Genomic DNA, 16,288 nt, shown 5'->3' on the forward strand with positions numbered 1-16,288 from the left:
ATCTTAATTTCTTTTTTAAGTTCCATATTAACTCTGTAAGCAGTTAAATAAATTGAGACTAAATATTTTTTTAATATTTGGGAAGAATTATAATTTTAATAAAATTGCCTTCTCCTAATATACATGAAAAATAAATACAGCCTAGAGAAAACTTTGCTAATTCAGTCCAACTTATATGAATCATGAAAATATTCTATTTTTTATTGATTTTACAATTAATTACATATATACATATATACATATATACATATATACATATATACATATATACATATATATATATTAATGTTCATTCATTTGAGAAAGAGAGAGAGAGAGCACACAAGCAGGGGAGGAGCAGAGAGAGAAGGAGAGACAGAATCTGAAAAAGGCTCCAGGCTCTGAGCTGTCAGCCAAACCCACGAACCTTGAGATCATGACCTGAGCCTAAGTCCAACACTTAACCGACTGAGCCACCCATGTGCCCCAGAAAATAATTATATTTTTACCTCACTGGTAATGATATCTTTTTTTAAATTTTTAATGTTTATTTCTGAGACAGAGAGAGAGACAGAGGATGAGTGGGGGAGGGGCAGAGAGAGAGGGGGACACAGAATCCGAAGCAGGCTCCAGGCTCCAAGCTGTCAGCACAGAGCCCGATGTGGGGCTCGAACCCACGAACCGCGAGATCATGACCTGAGCTGAAGTTGGACGCTCAACCAACTGAGTTACCCAGGCACCCCAGTAATGATCTTTTGAGTTGAATGAGACCTCACAGACTTTCACATAGTCATGTTTGTTCTTTCTCTGAATACAGTAACTTTGTTTTTAATGATTTATTTTTAAAATTTTCATCCAGGTTAGTTAGCATATAGTGCAACAATGATTTTAGGAGTAGATTCCTTAATGCCCCTTAATCATTAAGCCCATCCCCTCTCCCAGAACCCCTCCAGCAACCCTCTGTTTGTTCTCCATACTCAAGAGTCTATTATGTTTTGTCTCCCTCCCTGTTTTTATATTATTTTTCCCCTTCCCTTATGTTCATCTGTTTTGTATCTTAAAGTCCTCATATGAGTGAAGTCATATGATATTTGTCTTTCTCTAATTTTGCTTAGCATAATACTCTCTAGTTTCATCCACGTAGTTGCAAACAGCAAGATTTCATTCTTTTTGATTGCCGAGTAATACTCCATTGAATACAGTAACTTCTTTGAGAGTAGTGATCTTAACCATGTGCTGTGTTTTAGCTCATAAATCAATATTAATATAACAATACTGAACACTTACTATATGCAGGTTATATTTATTAATGGCTTGCAAGTCTATATGAAGCACTATAAATATATAGCCTCACTAAATACTCATAATATCTTCTTGAGGTAGGTGCTGTGAAAAGTGAGGCTTTGAGATTTTAAGTAACCTCCCAAAGTCGGGTAACAAGTAACAATTGGATTCGGGATTTGAATCCTCGCCTCTCTGACTCCCAAACTCAGATTCTAATGACACTACTTTATCTGACGTACATGTGAGTAGAACACCCTAATGTGTTACTTATTCAGAGATTTGTAGACCAGCAGCATCAACATTAGCAGGAAATTTGTTAGACATGCAGACTCTCCAGGCCTGCTCCATATCAGAATCCACGTTTCTACAGCATCCTCGGAGTACCTGTGCACACTAAAATTCCAGAAATACTATTCGAGTGGATACTGCTGGGCTGTCTTCTTGGCAAACAGCATGTCCACAATTTTGGTTTAGAAAACCACATAGTTTCAGCAAAGCAATCCACATTGAACTAAACTATTCTTCCCATTGAAGCGAGTCTCTGGATTTTCTCTGGGAATGCTGGCACAAAAATTCTAGTCTTCAAGGCGAGGTGGTTAAAGGGTGGATATAAGAGTTTAGATACAGAGGCTGAGGGACAGAGGACAAAATTATTCAGGAGACAATAAACCATGCTACATATTTGAGAATTTCTCCTAAGACAAATCTTGTGTGTGTGTGTGTGTGTGTGTGTGTGTGTGTGTGTGTATTGAGAGGTAGAGAGGTAGAATGAGTTAGATTGACGTAATCAGATTTTAAAGATCACTTTGGCATATTACATGATTAAGAAATAATTAAAAGAATGCAAAGCCCTAAGGCAGAAAGACCAGTCGCAATCTGTTTATGCAGGGGCACACTAGAGAGGCTCATAGTTTAGACAAGGGCAATGAGCAGGAATCAAAAGGACAACAAACAAATTCTAACAATATTTAGGAGGTAGAATCAATAGCCTAAGTAGTTGGTAGACGGTAAATAATGAGGAAGGTAATAAGACAAGCTTCAAAATATATGGTCTGAACGACTCAGTCTGAGGGGGCGGGATGAAGAGTTTGGTTTGGGAGAACTGGGATTCTACAGCTGGGTTTACAGTTCAAATCCACATTCATTTCTCGCCATGACTTTTTGTTCTTAATACTATATATCTTGAATGCATATAAATCATTTTAAAAAGTGGATAATGCAGAGTCATCTCCATTCTGAATTACCCTTTCCCTGAAACGAGTCTTAATATTTTTGAAGTTTCACGGGTGCACAATGTAACTAATTCGGAAATGTACGCGCTTGCTTTCCCCGTACTAAACACCACCTTCCTGTGAGTAAAATATCTAAAGGGAAAACATAACCTATAATCAGATCTCTTACAAAAGAAAGGAATCTTTTAAGATTGACTTCTCTCCTGCTCCATTAGTTGTTAATTATCACTAATGAGAAGGAAGTAGGATTTGGTTCACATCTTATCAGCCCATAAATTAAAATTATCTCGAATGCTGGTCATGTGAGGATTCTCAGCTCTCTTCAGTATGTGACCCCCACCTTTTTATTTCAGCTCCTTCAAGATATGCTTCCAAATGCCAAAGTATTCAAGTACAAGCTACTGAATTCTGGATTCCAAACCCTGAATGATTAGAATTCACTGCAGTAAAATTTGCAGATTTTTAAAATTTTCCTGTGATGGGGCTTCAGAGGGGATTTTTTTAGTCTCTGAAAACTCCTCTACTGAAGAAGTGTGTACTATGATCTCATATGTGCCTTACAATCTCCACAGAAGCCCAGGAATCTCCAAGGACATTGAAGAGGATTTCAGGATTTAATTTCTCATTATTCAGATGCTTTCTAGAGGACATGTTATATCTGTTTATTTATGTTTATCTTGTGTTTGTTTTTAATAGTCGGCAACCTCCAGGAGACAATAAGGTAACAAAACCGTTCTGACAAATCATTGACAAATAAATGGTGCACTCATTAAAGTTGCTCCAAATGCTTTCACTCCTCAGCAGATGCATTTTTTTTTTAGAGAAAAAGTAATTGTGCAGCTGCCATAAAAATACCAGCAAACAGAGAGGGCAAAATTTGTTTCTAAGAGAATAAGTATTGTTGAAAATCACATCAAAGTATGCAGCTCCCAGGCTGATTTTTTGCTGTGGTAGCTGAAAGGCCCCATGTAATCTGTAAGTGAGGAAATAGCATATAAAAGGGAATATATATATGTGGCCATTTGGGATTGGCAAAGATAATATCATATACTACTCCTATCCAAGTAATTAGACCTTTCAAGAGACTGATTTTTTTATTTTTATATATGAAAGAGATATGGCAGAGTTAGACCAACTCTGCATACATATTGAATGTTCTGTCTGAATGCTGGTATTTTCTGTTCTGGAGTCTAAATACAATGGCTAATCTGTTTTCGAAATGGGATGACTCCCCTAGTTATGAGAGAGAGAGAGAAAGAAAGAGAGAGAATGGGGAGAGTGTAAAATAAATGGAATGCAAGAGGTAATATTTGCATTCCAGAAATATTCTGACATTTCTACCTCTACTAGGTGAAAAGGGAGAAAGCCCTTTAATAAACTAGGCTTTTTCTAATTATTACCGAGCAAGGTATTGGTTTTTAAAAGTTGCCCCAACCTTAAAGTACATTTTCAATCTTCAAGATAAAAGCAGTGTTATAAACTAAATGATTCAAGCATCTTTTTAAAAAATCTATTTTATGAGTGTTCAGGCTAATTTCTAGTCTGAAATGGTGTTCAGCAGAGTAAGAGTCTTCATTTTGATTTTTTTTTCTTATTTAAATTAAATTAGGAAAAAAAGAAAAGCAGGAAAATAGTATTTACACATTCCTCCATAGGCTAAGCTTTTTATATATGTCATATAATCGTCATAACATTCTTTGGTTACAGTATTGTTAGCTCAATTTAAAAAATGAAAAAAAAAAAAACTAAGCCTCAGTAAAGTTAATCATCTCTCTCTGTGGTCACATAGTCGCTAAGGATTAAAAGTGGTAGAGATAGATTTGAATATAGATTTGTCTGGTTTAAAGTCATACCCATTTTTTTGGAGGGAGATGCTTACACCAAGCTGGGGTCAAAAGAGCTCTTGACAATAAAATTATATAAGAGCATAAATTAAGGATGTGAAGCAAGGCTGAAAGTGTTGCTATTAACCAGTTATATCCAACAAAATAAACATCATTCTCCCCTAAGCTTCCAAAAACATTTTTTACAGTGTGTTATCAAACAACCCACCATGAAGATCAAAAGTTTCATTGTGGTTGACTAACAACACCCAATGTTATAATTTCATTCCACCAGCTATTTAAGAAGTAGCTAGTTTTCACCCACTCTGTATTGGGAGTAGAAAGCAAACAACCTAAAAAAGCAAAGCACAGTTTTTGACCCAGAGAATCCCAGTATCTAGGTAGAAGGAAAAAGATGTACAAATACACAGAAAATAATCAGAGAGGTAGCCAACATGTCAGCCAGAACTTTTCAGTGTGTAAAACAATTTGTACTCAGTATGAAAAATTACTGGATATCTCCAGTGGACAATTATATATTTTTTACTACACCCATTTAATTGGTTATCTGATTATAATCTTTCACTGCCTTTGAGCTACTTACAAGTTATAGCTAATTCTCAAAATTATAAATAATTCATGGCAATGCAAAAATGATTGTGTATACACATGGAAATAAATTTTGTCTGGTAAAGGTTCAATTGACTTCTCCCTGCCACTGTGTTAGAAGTTAGTTTGCCCTCCTCATTTGCACATTCATTTTAATATTCTTGATTTATAAATGTGTCTGTTCTTGGCATTCTCTTTTAAACTCGTTGTAATATCTTACACATTCCCTCATTAATAATGAGTTAAATTCAGTCTTTATCACATGTTCATTTTGTCTCTGTATGAGATTCATGATTTTACTTTTTCCCGAAAATTATTCTTTAACAAATGTGATATAAACACTGTTGGTTGGTGTCAAGATTATGCAAAGAAACAAATGATTTTCTCTGAGTGTGTGTAAGAGAGGTGATAATGTATATCCTCCTGTAGGCTGAATGTCTAAAAATATATTATTGAGATCAAAGACACTCTTCTCTGTAAACAAATACATCAGCAAACTACCCATAGGAGTCAGTCAAGCTATACATATTCTAATGATCTCTGCACCTGTGTAGCAGAGAGAAGTGACTCAATATATCTGTGTAATAAGCTAGATTTGAAAGAAAACACACAACCAGGACTATAAAAATATAAACTGGATCACCTTAACCATTAAAATATTATCCTTTCTATATTTTAAAATGAAATAGAATAAGAACACTATATCATTCTGTCACCTTGTTAGTATTAATAAAGTTCAGTTTCCCAGGAAGACTTTTTATTAATGCTTTCAAATTTCTCTCTGCTTTGAGGAATAACACAAATATTTTCTCATCATTATCTTCTTCCTCTGTTCTTTAGAAGTTGCAAAGTTGATTTTTTTTTCTTATGAGCCTTTGAAGAGAGTGGCCCTGTCTCTCTTGAACATCAGATACGAAATGACTTGGCAACACTAGAGGGTTTTGACAGACAAAAGAAAATTTTCTTTTTAGTATTTATTTATTTAATAACTATTCCCAACACCTGTAGCAGTATTTTCATTCCTTTTTTTCCTGAACAAATAATATCTTCGGCAGTAGATAAAATTACAAAAAAATTGGTTTACTTTTCTTTTATGGGATTTGTATGTCTATCAAATACTGAGTTACTACTTAGGAGTCCAAGGACATTCTTCAAACTTTAAGTCATGGCTTACTCCCATGCAGGAACTCAGGTAAGCCATTGGTGCCATCAAAAATTATTAAGTACTATGGCAGATAATTGTGGAAGGCCTAACTCAAGGAAACTGAGCAGGATAAAGAACACGTTGTAAAAGAGGGAGGGAAAAACATAAATGTAGTCTCTGTGAATGGTAGTTTTGTAGAAAATGAGTCCTGTCATGAAGAGGAGGGTAGCCAGGCACCTGCCATGCATCATTGTGTCTCCATCAATTTAATAAGTCAAGACCAGGATTATAAATTATTTACCTTTTTCTACATGTACAAAGAGCTCAACTGATTCCCATGACTAAATGTTCCTTTTGTTGGACCAATCAGACACTTATAAATTGAAATGACTCATTTTCAGACAAACTGGTTAACTAGATATACAAAGACAGATATAAATACATTCATAACGTATTTTTAACTTATGCTCTACCAGTTTGCAAACAATGGCTGGGTACAAGGCACCAAAACATGTGGACATGCTTTGGAAAGATTTAGATCATTATTCAACTGCTATTTTAAATTTTATCAAAGAATAAATATTACCTATGTGTGAACAAAGACTTGAATTAGCTCAGAGAAAAGTCATCTGGGTGCTGCAAATTGTATGTCCCTAGAAAAAGAAACTCTGTCTCTTAATTCCAGAACAGTACTTGATATCCACTGCTTCAATAACAACTCTCATTATACAGGGCGCCTGGGTGGCTCAGTCAGTTAAGGGTCCAACTTCGGCTCAGGTCATGATCTCACAGTTCATGGGTTTGAGCCCCACGTTGGGCTCTGTGCGGACAGCTCAGAGCCTGGAGCCTGCTTCAGATTCTGTGTCTCCCTCTCTCTCTGCCCCTCGCCTGCTCACACTCTGTCTCTCTCTCTCTCTCTCTCTTTCTCAAAATTAATAAACATAAAAAAATTTAGAAATTGTGTTTAAGTCATTTGCAGGTGAAGCAATCTTTAGAGCCTTAAGACATCAGCCTTCATAAAATTTAAAGAACAGAGAAACTAATATTTTAGAATCAAATAATTTGCATCATCTCTCTCACTGAAAGCTTAAATATTTTAATTAGTTATTAAGAGTCCAGATATTTGATGAAACTGAGGTCTAGTTAGTAGTTAGTAACCATATTGTCTCAGGAAGTTCCCTTAACTCACCAAGCCAATTTTTTTTTTCATCTGTAAAAGAGGGACACTAATAGTAAATTTCTATTTACTGAGCCCTGCCTCAATTAAAATTTCTAAGGTTACTTCTGAAGACTTTTTTAATTTGCATATTTTTTAAAAATAGAAACTGGTCGGGGCGCCTGGGTGGCGCAGTCGGTTAAGCGTCCGACTTCAGCCAGGTCACGATCTCGCGGTCCGGGAGTTCGAGCCCCGCGTCAGGCTCTGGGCTGATGGCTCAGAGCCTGGAGCCTGTTTCCGATTCTGTGTCTCCCTCTCTCTCTGCCCCTCCCCCGTTCATGCTCTGTCTCTCTCTGTCCCAAAAATAAATAAACGTTGAAAAAAAAAAATTAAAAAAAAAAAATAGAAACTGGTCACACACATGGGCCCAACAAAACACCTTACTTATCTCTATGGCACAGCATTAGAAAATGTTTTAATCTTCATTTTTGTACCTAAGATAACACATGGAGAGATGATCTGTAGTAAGATGAGAATTGTCTATGAAGATGTCAGTGTGTTTACACAGTGGTCACTAAATGAATTTGTTTTAAAATAAAAGACTAAATGTAGAGGGAGATTCAGAATGCAGAATTGATGGGCAGAGTGTCTCCATGCAGAATGTGGTGAAGCCACCATCTGGAATGACCATCAGTGTCCCTCAGCATAACCATAGTTGGGGTTAAAATTTAGGGGAGAAAAACTGATAGAAATTATCAGGTGGTCATGAAGTGGTCCCTGGTCAACTTTGAGACTAATCAGTAGTTGCCCTCAAGATTTTTAACATAATCTTCAGAACTGTTGCTATACCCACAGGAGATAAAGTCTTTCCAAAGAGTCACTACCAAGAAATGGCAACTCTCTTGACAATTTTGCAATCACCAAATTACCTGAAAGGCCACATGCTACCCAAGGTTCCCCCCGCCCCTTTTCCTATCTTGATCTTCTCACATTCTCAGGAATCCTACAGAAGTAGCAGTGGGAATACAATGGCTTTTTTGAAGAGAACTATCATCAGAAACTTCTATTTCACATTCCAAGACTAGCCTTAGGATAAAACTCTTGCTTGAAAAAACACAAATAAATAACCTACAACTAATTAAAACCCATATCCTATTGAGAAAATGTTTGTAATATATTTAGCAAAATGTCTGGAATCAAGTAAGCAATGGGAACAGGTAGCTATAATTTCCTCTCCTCCCCAAATCAGTTGGTGATACATTGAGAAAACAGTTATACTACTTCTTAAATGCCAGTAGAAAAAATATTCAAGACAGTGTAGACATTTCCATTACAGTAATTTAGACTCACACAGAATCAATGCAAACATCATTAATTTGTGTTCTGTTGGCCTCTTCTGGCTGAATGGATTGTTACAATGGTGTGAAGCAAAGCAATTCACTTTGGTACGCATTCAAAAGTCATGGATTACCTACGCATAGAGTCATTAAAACAGATCCTAAGGGGAAAAACACAGACACTTGACATTAACATTACTCTTCCCGTGAAAGCAAATAAATTTGGCCATGGGCATTGATTCCATATATTTTCAAAAATCATTAAGAAAGGGTCTTGTACTATTTAATACCACATGGCAAAAACAAAATGGAAAATAACAGACAAAAATAAATTAAGAATAAAAAATGACTTCTGTAAACTAGTGAGAATTCAACCTAGCAGACATAGAACATAATAATACACCTCCCTGGGATAAGCAAATAGATTCCTCATGATAAATTTAATTATAAAGGTCAAATAAAGATATCCTCTTAAAAATTAAAATGGAGAAGCAGAAAAGTCTGAAATGAAAATATTTTGGTGGGAAACAAATCTGACATTATCACTAGGTTTCACTTCCTTTACTATTTTTAGAAAAATTAAAGACTTTGGCATCATACGTGAGTTTGATACCCATCCTACCAATTACCAACTGTGTGACCTTAGTCACAATCTCAGATTTTTTGTTGTTTCATTTTCAACCTTTAAAACATGGGTAATTATGCCAACATAATTGTTATTAAGGGATCACAAATGATGACAGTAAGGCATCTTCCTATATTCTCAGTACATTTTAGCTCTTGACTCTTCTCTTCTCTGCTAGTCTCCTCCCCTGGGGATCAATGACCCCTCCAAAATGCTTTTCTAAACGTGTACAGAAATCCTACCCTTGGTTCTACCAAGGCACCAACTGAGACCAGAAACTATTACAATCCCAATCACAAAAGCACTTTATTAAAAAAGTAGAGAAGAACAAAGAGAAAACAATGACAGGATCATATAAAATGTGCAAACACAAAAGTTCTTTTTTAAAGAAAAGCCTTGTCTTGAAAAATACAGAGAAGTGTAGAAAGTTTAAAGGACCCAAATATCCTCATTCTCTTGTAACCATTGTATTTTCCAAAAATACTATACAACTTTACACTCATTGACTTCTATATTCGTGTGATCTGGCTCAAACGAGAAGGCTCCAGTTATCACTGGTTGTTTTGACCTTCATCTGTAATACTTATCTTCCAGAGGATAGTGCAAATATGTATGTTACCCTTTCCCCCCAAATCTCAACAAATTAAGCCTTTTGATATTCAATTTATGATGCCCAGATACAATACCTGGAACCCCAAATGATTTTCAAATTAGTTCCAAATACTCAGAAAATTTTCACAATCTAGGAGTAGAAAGATGTTGATAATAAATTATCAAACCAGTTTGAAGATAAGATTGTTAAATATGATATGCATCCATATACACACATATTCCCTTGAAGACTTTCCCCCCAAGAAAAAAACTACCCAGAGTTTTAGTTTTAAATTTCAGAATTTTATATAAATTTAAAAATCTGTTACTTCAGTTCACTAACTCATATTTTTGTAAAAACAGAAAATTTTGACGATTATTTTTACAGGAAATTTTACTGCTTAACTAATTAAATTTTCTTATATATTTCAAATATCTCTAGTTGTATTTTAAAAATATAATATACTCAACATCTTTTTACGTATCTCAGTGTTCTATCAGGCCTTCTGAAAATATAAGTGAATGTCATGAATCTGAAAAAATAAATTAACAAATATTGCGTCAAGTTGTCTTAAAATGTTCTAATATTGTATTTAAAAACTTAGCATGATTTTCATTTGAAAATCACAATTTTTAGTCAATTATGTGATATTTAAAGAGATTTCAATTATATGATATTTAAATGTCTTTGTTTAGTCTTGAAGACCATAGAACTTGATAAAAGGTTTCATTCTTTTGATATTTTACCAGCCTTGTAGGAATTTAACATTTAATATCATAGTAACATCTGATTGAATTCTAGATGGTTGTCACAACTTAATTTAACTATGAGTTCACACATCCAAGGTTATTCTCTTAACCGCAATAACAATAATAAATGCTAACACAGGGATAACCATGTGTCAGAAGACACTGCTCTAAGATCTTTATTATTCTTTTAATCATTTCTATAGATTTGGCATTTGGGGATTAATATTATGTTCTACTCATAGGTGAATGAATCAAGATGTTTAGTAATTTATGCAACATTATATAGCTAACAAGAGGTGAGAATGGGATAGGAAGCCAGTGTGTCTGGCTTCAGAGTGTGCTTTTCATACAATACCTGGGTCCATTAACAGTGTTTCTCTCTGTCACACATAATGGCCCTTTCACAAAATTCTTGGCTTACCATTTCTGTGACTTTGGGCCTCATGGGTTTGGTTAGTAGTCTTAGTTTTATTATCTGCTTTTCTTGTGTTTGAAATTTGCTACATGCTTTAGATATATTGAACAAAATCTTTGCAACAATGTTGACACCCACTGCCTTTTCTTCCCACCAACAAAGGGAAGTGGTCTTCCATATTCCTTAGAAAAAGAGAAAATTGACCATCATAGGCTTGACATGACAATAGAAAGAAAAGCAGGTAATGTAGAGGCTCACTGCACATTTGAAACTTTCAAATTTATGGCAGAGTTAGAAATTTGATGAAAAGATATTTGAAACTTGAAATGTTCAATTGTTGTGACTAGCAAAAACACCCAGATTAATGAATCAATATTTTAAAAGATCAAGGTTATTAAACTTGGGTTTGTGCTCCCTAGAGAATGAAAAAAGCCTCACTCTTTTCAAAGGGTCAGTACAAAACAGAGGAAATAAAGTGTCATTTGTAATTAAAATGAGGGATTTGGATGTTGTTTGAGGATAAAAAAGCAGTAGCCATCTCTTCAAAATAACTTAATTACAGAGATCATACAGGGGATTAACTAAGTTTTGAGGACATTCTTTCAGAGAACAAAATGACAAGAATGAAATATTGCAGATGTGCAGATAGTAAAAACGTCCATGGAAACAAATTATCCATTGATAATCCAATTACCTGTTGCTTGCAGATCTCCAATCTGTTAATTATCTCCATTTATTTTGAATCAGCTTTCAGCCACCGAGATTCATTATGGTCCATTCAAGTCTCCGCCATAATTCAGCACTTTTTACCCTTTTTTTTTTGATATAAAGAAAATGGCCTATCATTTCTTCACAACTTTGATTTGTAGTGTTTTCCATCCCTTTAAACTGTTTTGGATTAGTATTATTTTTCTCTAATATGAAAACACGGTCAATCCCAATCTCAAGTGGAACATCAGTTACTGAATATATTAAGCCAGTTTTGCCATTATTTATGGAATTCCATAACGATATGTGGGACTTTATAGAACACATAAAAACATAACCATCTCTCATCATGTTAGTATCCATTCCCATTATTGTTCATATCACCCGCTATTTCCCTACATCGGTGAGGCATGATTAAATATTCGTGACATGACACTGAAATAGCACAAAGGAAATGGACAGAACTGAGTTGATTTCTCTTTTTCATTCATTCATACTATCTTTGCCACGATTGTATCAGCTATCATTTTCACGACATTCTCTTCTAGGGTAGCCAAAAAAGGCACCATAGGAATCTTGAAAACATCTCTGAAGTACACCTAATAGATCTATATGGTAAACATAAATAGTGCCATGCTGCTAATTGGAAATTATGTTGAAAGGAATGCACTGTTTTCTATAAGTAAAGACAAAATAACTACATAAACATTTATTGCTTTCTTACCCTCATCAAATATATTTTTTGGTGTGTTACCATTTTCCAATACGAATGCCCATGCTTCCTAGTTCTAATCCTCAAAAGAGAGATTTAGGGAATCTAACTTAATTAGCACATTGAAAGCTGTTCCAATTAGTCATGGTTCTGCCAGGAGATGTAAAGTACCAGGAGTTCATCTGTAAAAATGTGACAGCAAAACTCAATCCTTCACTAGAAGGCATCCAGTACTCCTATAGAAAAGTATATTAAAAAGGTACGTGTGCCAAATATCTCTTATATACTATACCTTTGCTACTTGGGAACTTTGTACCTTTGCACACGCCATTTCCTCTGTCAGTGATGCTATCACCATTGGGCACATATGACCTTCTTCATTTGCTCTTCAAGGGTGAAATCAAGTATCCTCTCCCCTGCAACACCTTCTCTGCTTCTTTAGTTTCTGTGTTCACATGGCAGTTTGTTCCATAAACAATAACCATCACACCAATAAGGACATGTTTTTATGAAAATCCCAACTAAGAAATGTCCAGAATGGATCAATAAGCAAAGCCTAACTATCTGCCGTCTAGAAGAGAGAAACTGTAAGTATGGAACACACCAAAAACTGAAGGTGAATGGGTGGGAAAAGATATAACATGAAACCAGGAAGTATATGAAGGCTGAGCTGGGTAAATAGGAAATTTCCCTCACCTGCGTGTCTGTCAAAGTAGTATAATAAGTAAACCATAAGACTAAAAAAAATAATCTTTATTTTTAACAGAGGGAGAGTGTGAGTCAGGGAGCAGCAGAGAGAGACGGAGACACAGAATCTGAAGCTGAAGCAGGCTCCCGGCTCTGAGCCATCAGCACAGAGCCGGACATGGGGCTTGAACTTATGGACACTGAGATCATGACCTGAGCCCAAGTTGGATGCTTAACCGGCTGAGCCACCCAGGTGCCCACCCATAAGACTTTTGTGATCTTAAATGAGTAAACATGTAAAATGTTTAGATTAGACACATGTTCTAAAACAGTGGTTAGATATTTTATTATTGGTTTATAATGGGTTATAAGAAACACTTGTATAAGGAGCAATGGAAACACAAAGGTGACGTGATTTTGTCTGGTAGTTTATTGAAGGAATTCAAAAGAGAGGCCAGTGTCCACAAAATTTGAGAGAACACCAGGAATGCAATCAGTAAAGAAAAGTGGGGATAAAATTTTAGGATGTGGGTAAACATGGTGGAAAGTAGATGGTCTGTTTGGGGAAAAATAAGTGGCTTTAATAATAAGAGGATGGAAAATACAGTGAAAGAGGGAATGGAGATTAGATTGTAAGTGCAGCATGGTGTCCTTGACTGTGTGGGGGTTCAGAGTGTTGTAACATAAAGAGCTTGAGATCTTGCTGAGATTAGGAGTCCTGTCTCTTTATACCTTAGCTGTGTGATCCCTAGAAGATGATCTCAGCTCTCTGTGCCTCAATTTCTTCAGTTGTAAAGACTTTAAGATAGTGTAAAACATCAGAATATTTGTGGAATAGATGAAGACATCACTTAGAAAGTTGCTACATGCAAAACTGGAGAAAATCATCTAAATTCTCAGTTTCACTTGCATATAAAAAAGAAAAGGTAGTGAAAATATTACTCATTATGAAAGTATTATTTGTAAACTGTAATGTGCTCCATTCACTAACAAAATTAAGGTACCAATTCTTAAATACATACTAAAGTGCTGTCTATTGTATGAAATAAACAAAAATATATTCATTTCTTTTTTCCACTTATTTTCTATAAGGAAACAGATTTTATTAATTCTATTTTTAGCAAGAAAGAAATTACGATTAAGAAAAACTAATCAATTTCTATAGGTTCACACAGGAAACTTAAACATATTTGTCATTTCAAATTCCATGCTTTGCTTCATTTTATGTCTTAAAATGGTTGTTATTGTTAATATTATTTATATTCTATTTATATTTTGTCTTTTGATTCTGTTAATATGATTAACCTGAGTTTTAAATATTGAGAGAAAATAATTAACTGGGCAAGGTTATTATATAAGTAACATTCTTAATCTAGAAACAGTTCCTTATCTGTAATCCAATGATGTCTTTGTTTAAACAAAACTACTAGGGACAAACATTTTTAGATGCTAAATTCAGTAAAAATTAGAAACATTTACTTCCTAGGGAAAATGCTTCAAGCATGTATTGAGAAATTCTCAAGGTAATAATACAACCCACATGGAAATAATTTAGCATCTGATTATAATTAAAATGTCCATCTCTGGAACATCTATCAGACTATGCCACTTGAGCTTTTCCTAGCCCCTTGGTGTGAACTGAGACATGTAATACATTATGCAAAGTCTCCCATTCTAGAAAACCTTGCAGTATACAGTAGTTGCATAAAGCTAACAACTTTGGTCCAAAAAGAATGACAGGCCCACTATTATCTCAGGAGAGCCATTGGCTCTAAAGGTCACACTCAAAATAATTTTTCTAATTTTCTTTCATAATAGCATAGCCAGACTTTCTTTTTTTCTCTCAAGTGTCTTTTCAAAAAAAATCTTCAGAAAGACCTCCACAGTCTAAGCAAAGACTATTTTTACTAGTAGGAAGCCCAATTATAGTTTATTACAAAATCACCTGCCATGGTATGTACAGACCAGTTAAAGTGTGTACAATGTAAATTATTTTTTTTTATTTTAAATGTATTTCAAGTTAGTTAACCAGTATAGCACTGGTTTCAGGAGTAGAACCCAGAGATTCATCACTTACATACAACCTCAGGGCTCATCCCAACAAGTGTCATCCTTAATGCCCATCACCCATTTAGCCCATCCCCCAGCCACCTCCCCTCCAGCAAACCCCAGTTTCTTCTCTGTATTTAAGTCTCTTAGGGTTTGCCTCCCCCTCTGGCTTTATCTTATTTTCCCTTCCCTTTCCCTACATCCATTTGTTTCTCAAATTCCACATATGAGTGAAATTATATATTTGTCTTTCTCTGCCTGACTTATATTGCTTAGCATAATATACTCTAGTTCCATCCACGTAGTCACAAATGGCAAGATTTCATTATTTTTGATTGTTGAGTGGTATTTCCAGCATGTGTGTGTGTGTGTGTGTGTGTGTGTGTGTGTGTGTGTGTGTGTGTGTGATTACCAATACCTTCAGGTGCTGACCTCAAAGAGCGCTTCAAGTATTCTAAAAGTTAATTTAGGTATCAAAAGGCAACAAGAATCCTTAGGAGGAGTGTGAAAAACTAGTGAGAAGGACCCCTTGACCCACTAAAGCCCACCCCTCCAGCGTCACCACGTCCAAGAGAAATGCTGAAGGGGAGGCTAAAGGAGATAAAGCCAAGGTGAAGGATGAATCACAGAAAAGATCTGCAAGGTTATCTGCTGAAACTGCTCCTCCAAAGCCCAAGCCTAAAGAGGACTATGCAAAGAAGGGAGAGAAGGTACCCAAAGGAAAAAACAGGGAAGTTGATGTCTGCAAGGATGGGAATAACACTGCAGACAATGGAGTTGCCAAAACAGACCAGACACAGAAAGCTGAAGGTGCTGGAGATGCCAAGTGAAGTGTGAACATTTTTGATATCTGTATACTTCTGGTGACTATAGTGTTTGAAATACTATTCTTATCAAGTTTTATAAAAATGCAGAATTTGGGGGGTACCTGGGTGGCTTATTTAGTTACATGTCCAACTCTTGATTTCCTCTCAGGTCATCTCAGGGTTGATGAGATTAAGCCCTGTATCAGTCTCTGTGCTGACAGTGCAGGGCCTGCTTGGAATTTGTTTCCTCCTCCTCTCTGTGCCCCTCCCCTGCTTGTGCTCACACACACATACATGTGCATGCTCTCTCTCTCTCTCCCTCTCTCTCTCTCTCAAATAAATATAAAAAATGCAGAATTCTGTTTTACTTTTTTTTTTAAA

The 16,288-nt window shown here is 35.5% G+C and overlaps 1 protein-coding gene across 1 annotated transcript; it reads left to right on the forward strand.

The window, feature by feature from the left end:
- The first annotated feature begins 2,573 nt into the window (after positions 1–2,573).
- On the forward strand, positions 2,574–15,931 carry LOC124506020 (non-histone chromosomal protein HMG-17-like). Its single transcript, XM_047072036.1, has 3 exons — positions 2,574–2,614; positions 11,044–11,186; positions 15,645–15,931. Exons 1-3 carry the CDS (start codon positions 2,574–2,576, stop codon positions 15,929–15,931), a joined length of 471 nt encoding a protein of 156 aa, XP_046927992.1.
- Positions 15,932–16,288: the final 357 nt, after the last annotated feature.

This window comes from Lynx rufus, unplaced genomic scaffold (genome assembly GCF_022079265.1).
Source record: "Lynx rufus isolate CCGP_SWC_20201006 ecotype Redwood Valley unplaced genomic scaffold, mLynRuf1.p SCAF_9, whole genome shotgun sequence".
NCBI lineage: Eukaryota > Metazoa > Chordata > Mammalia > Carnivora > Felidae > Lynx > Lynx rufus.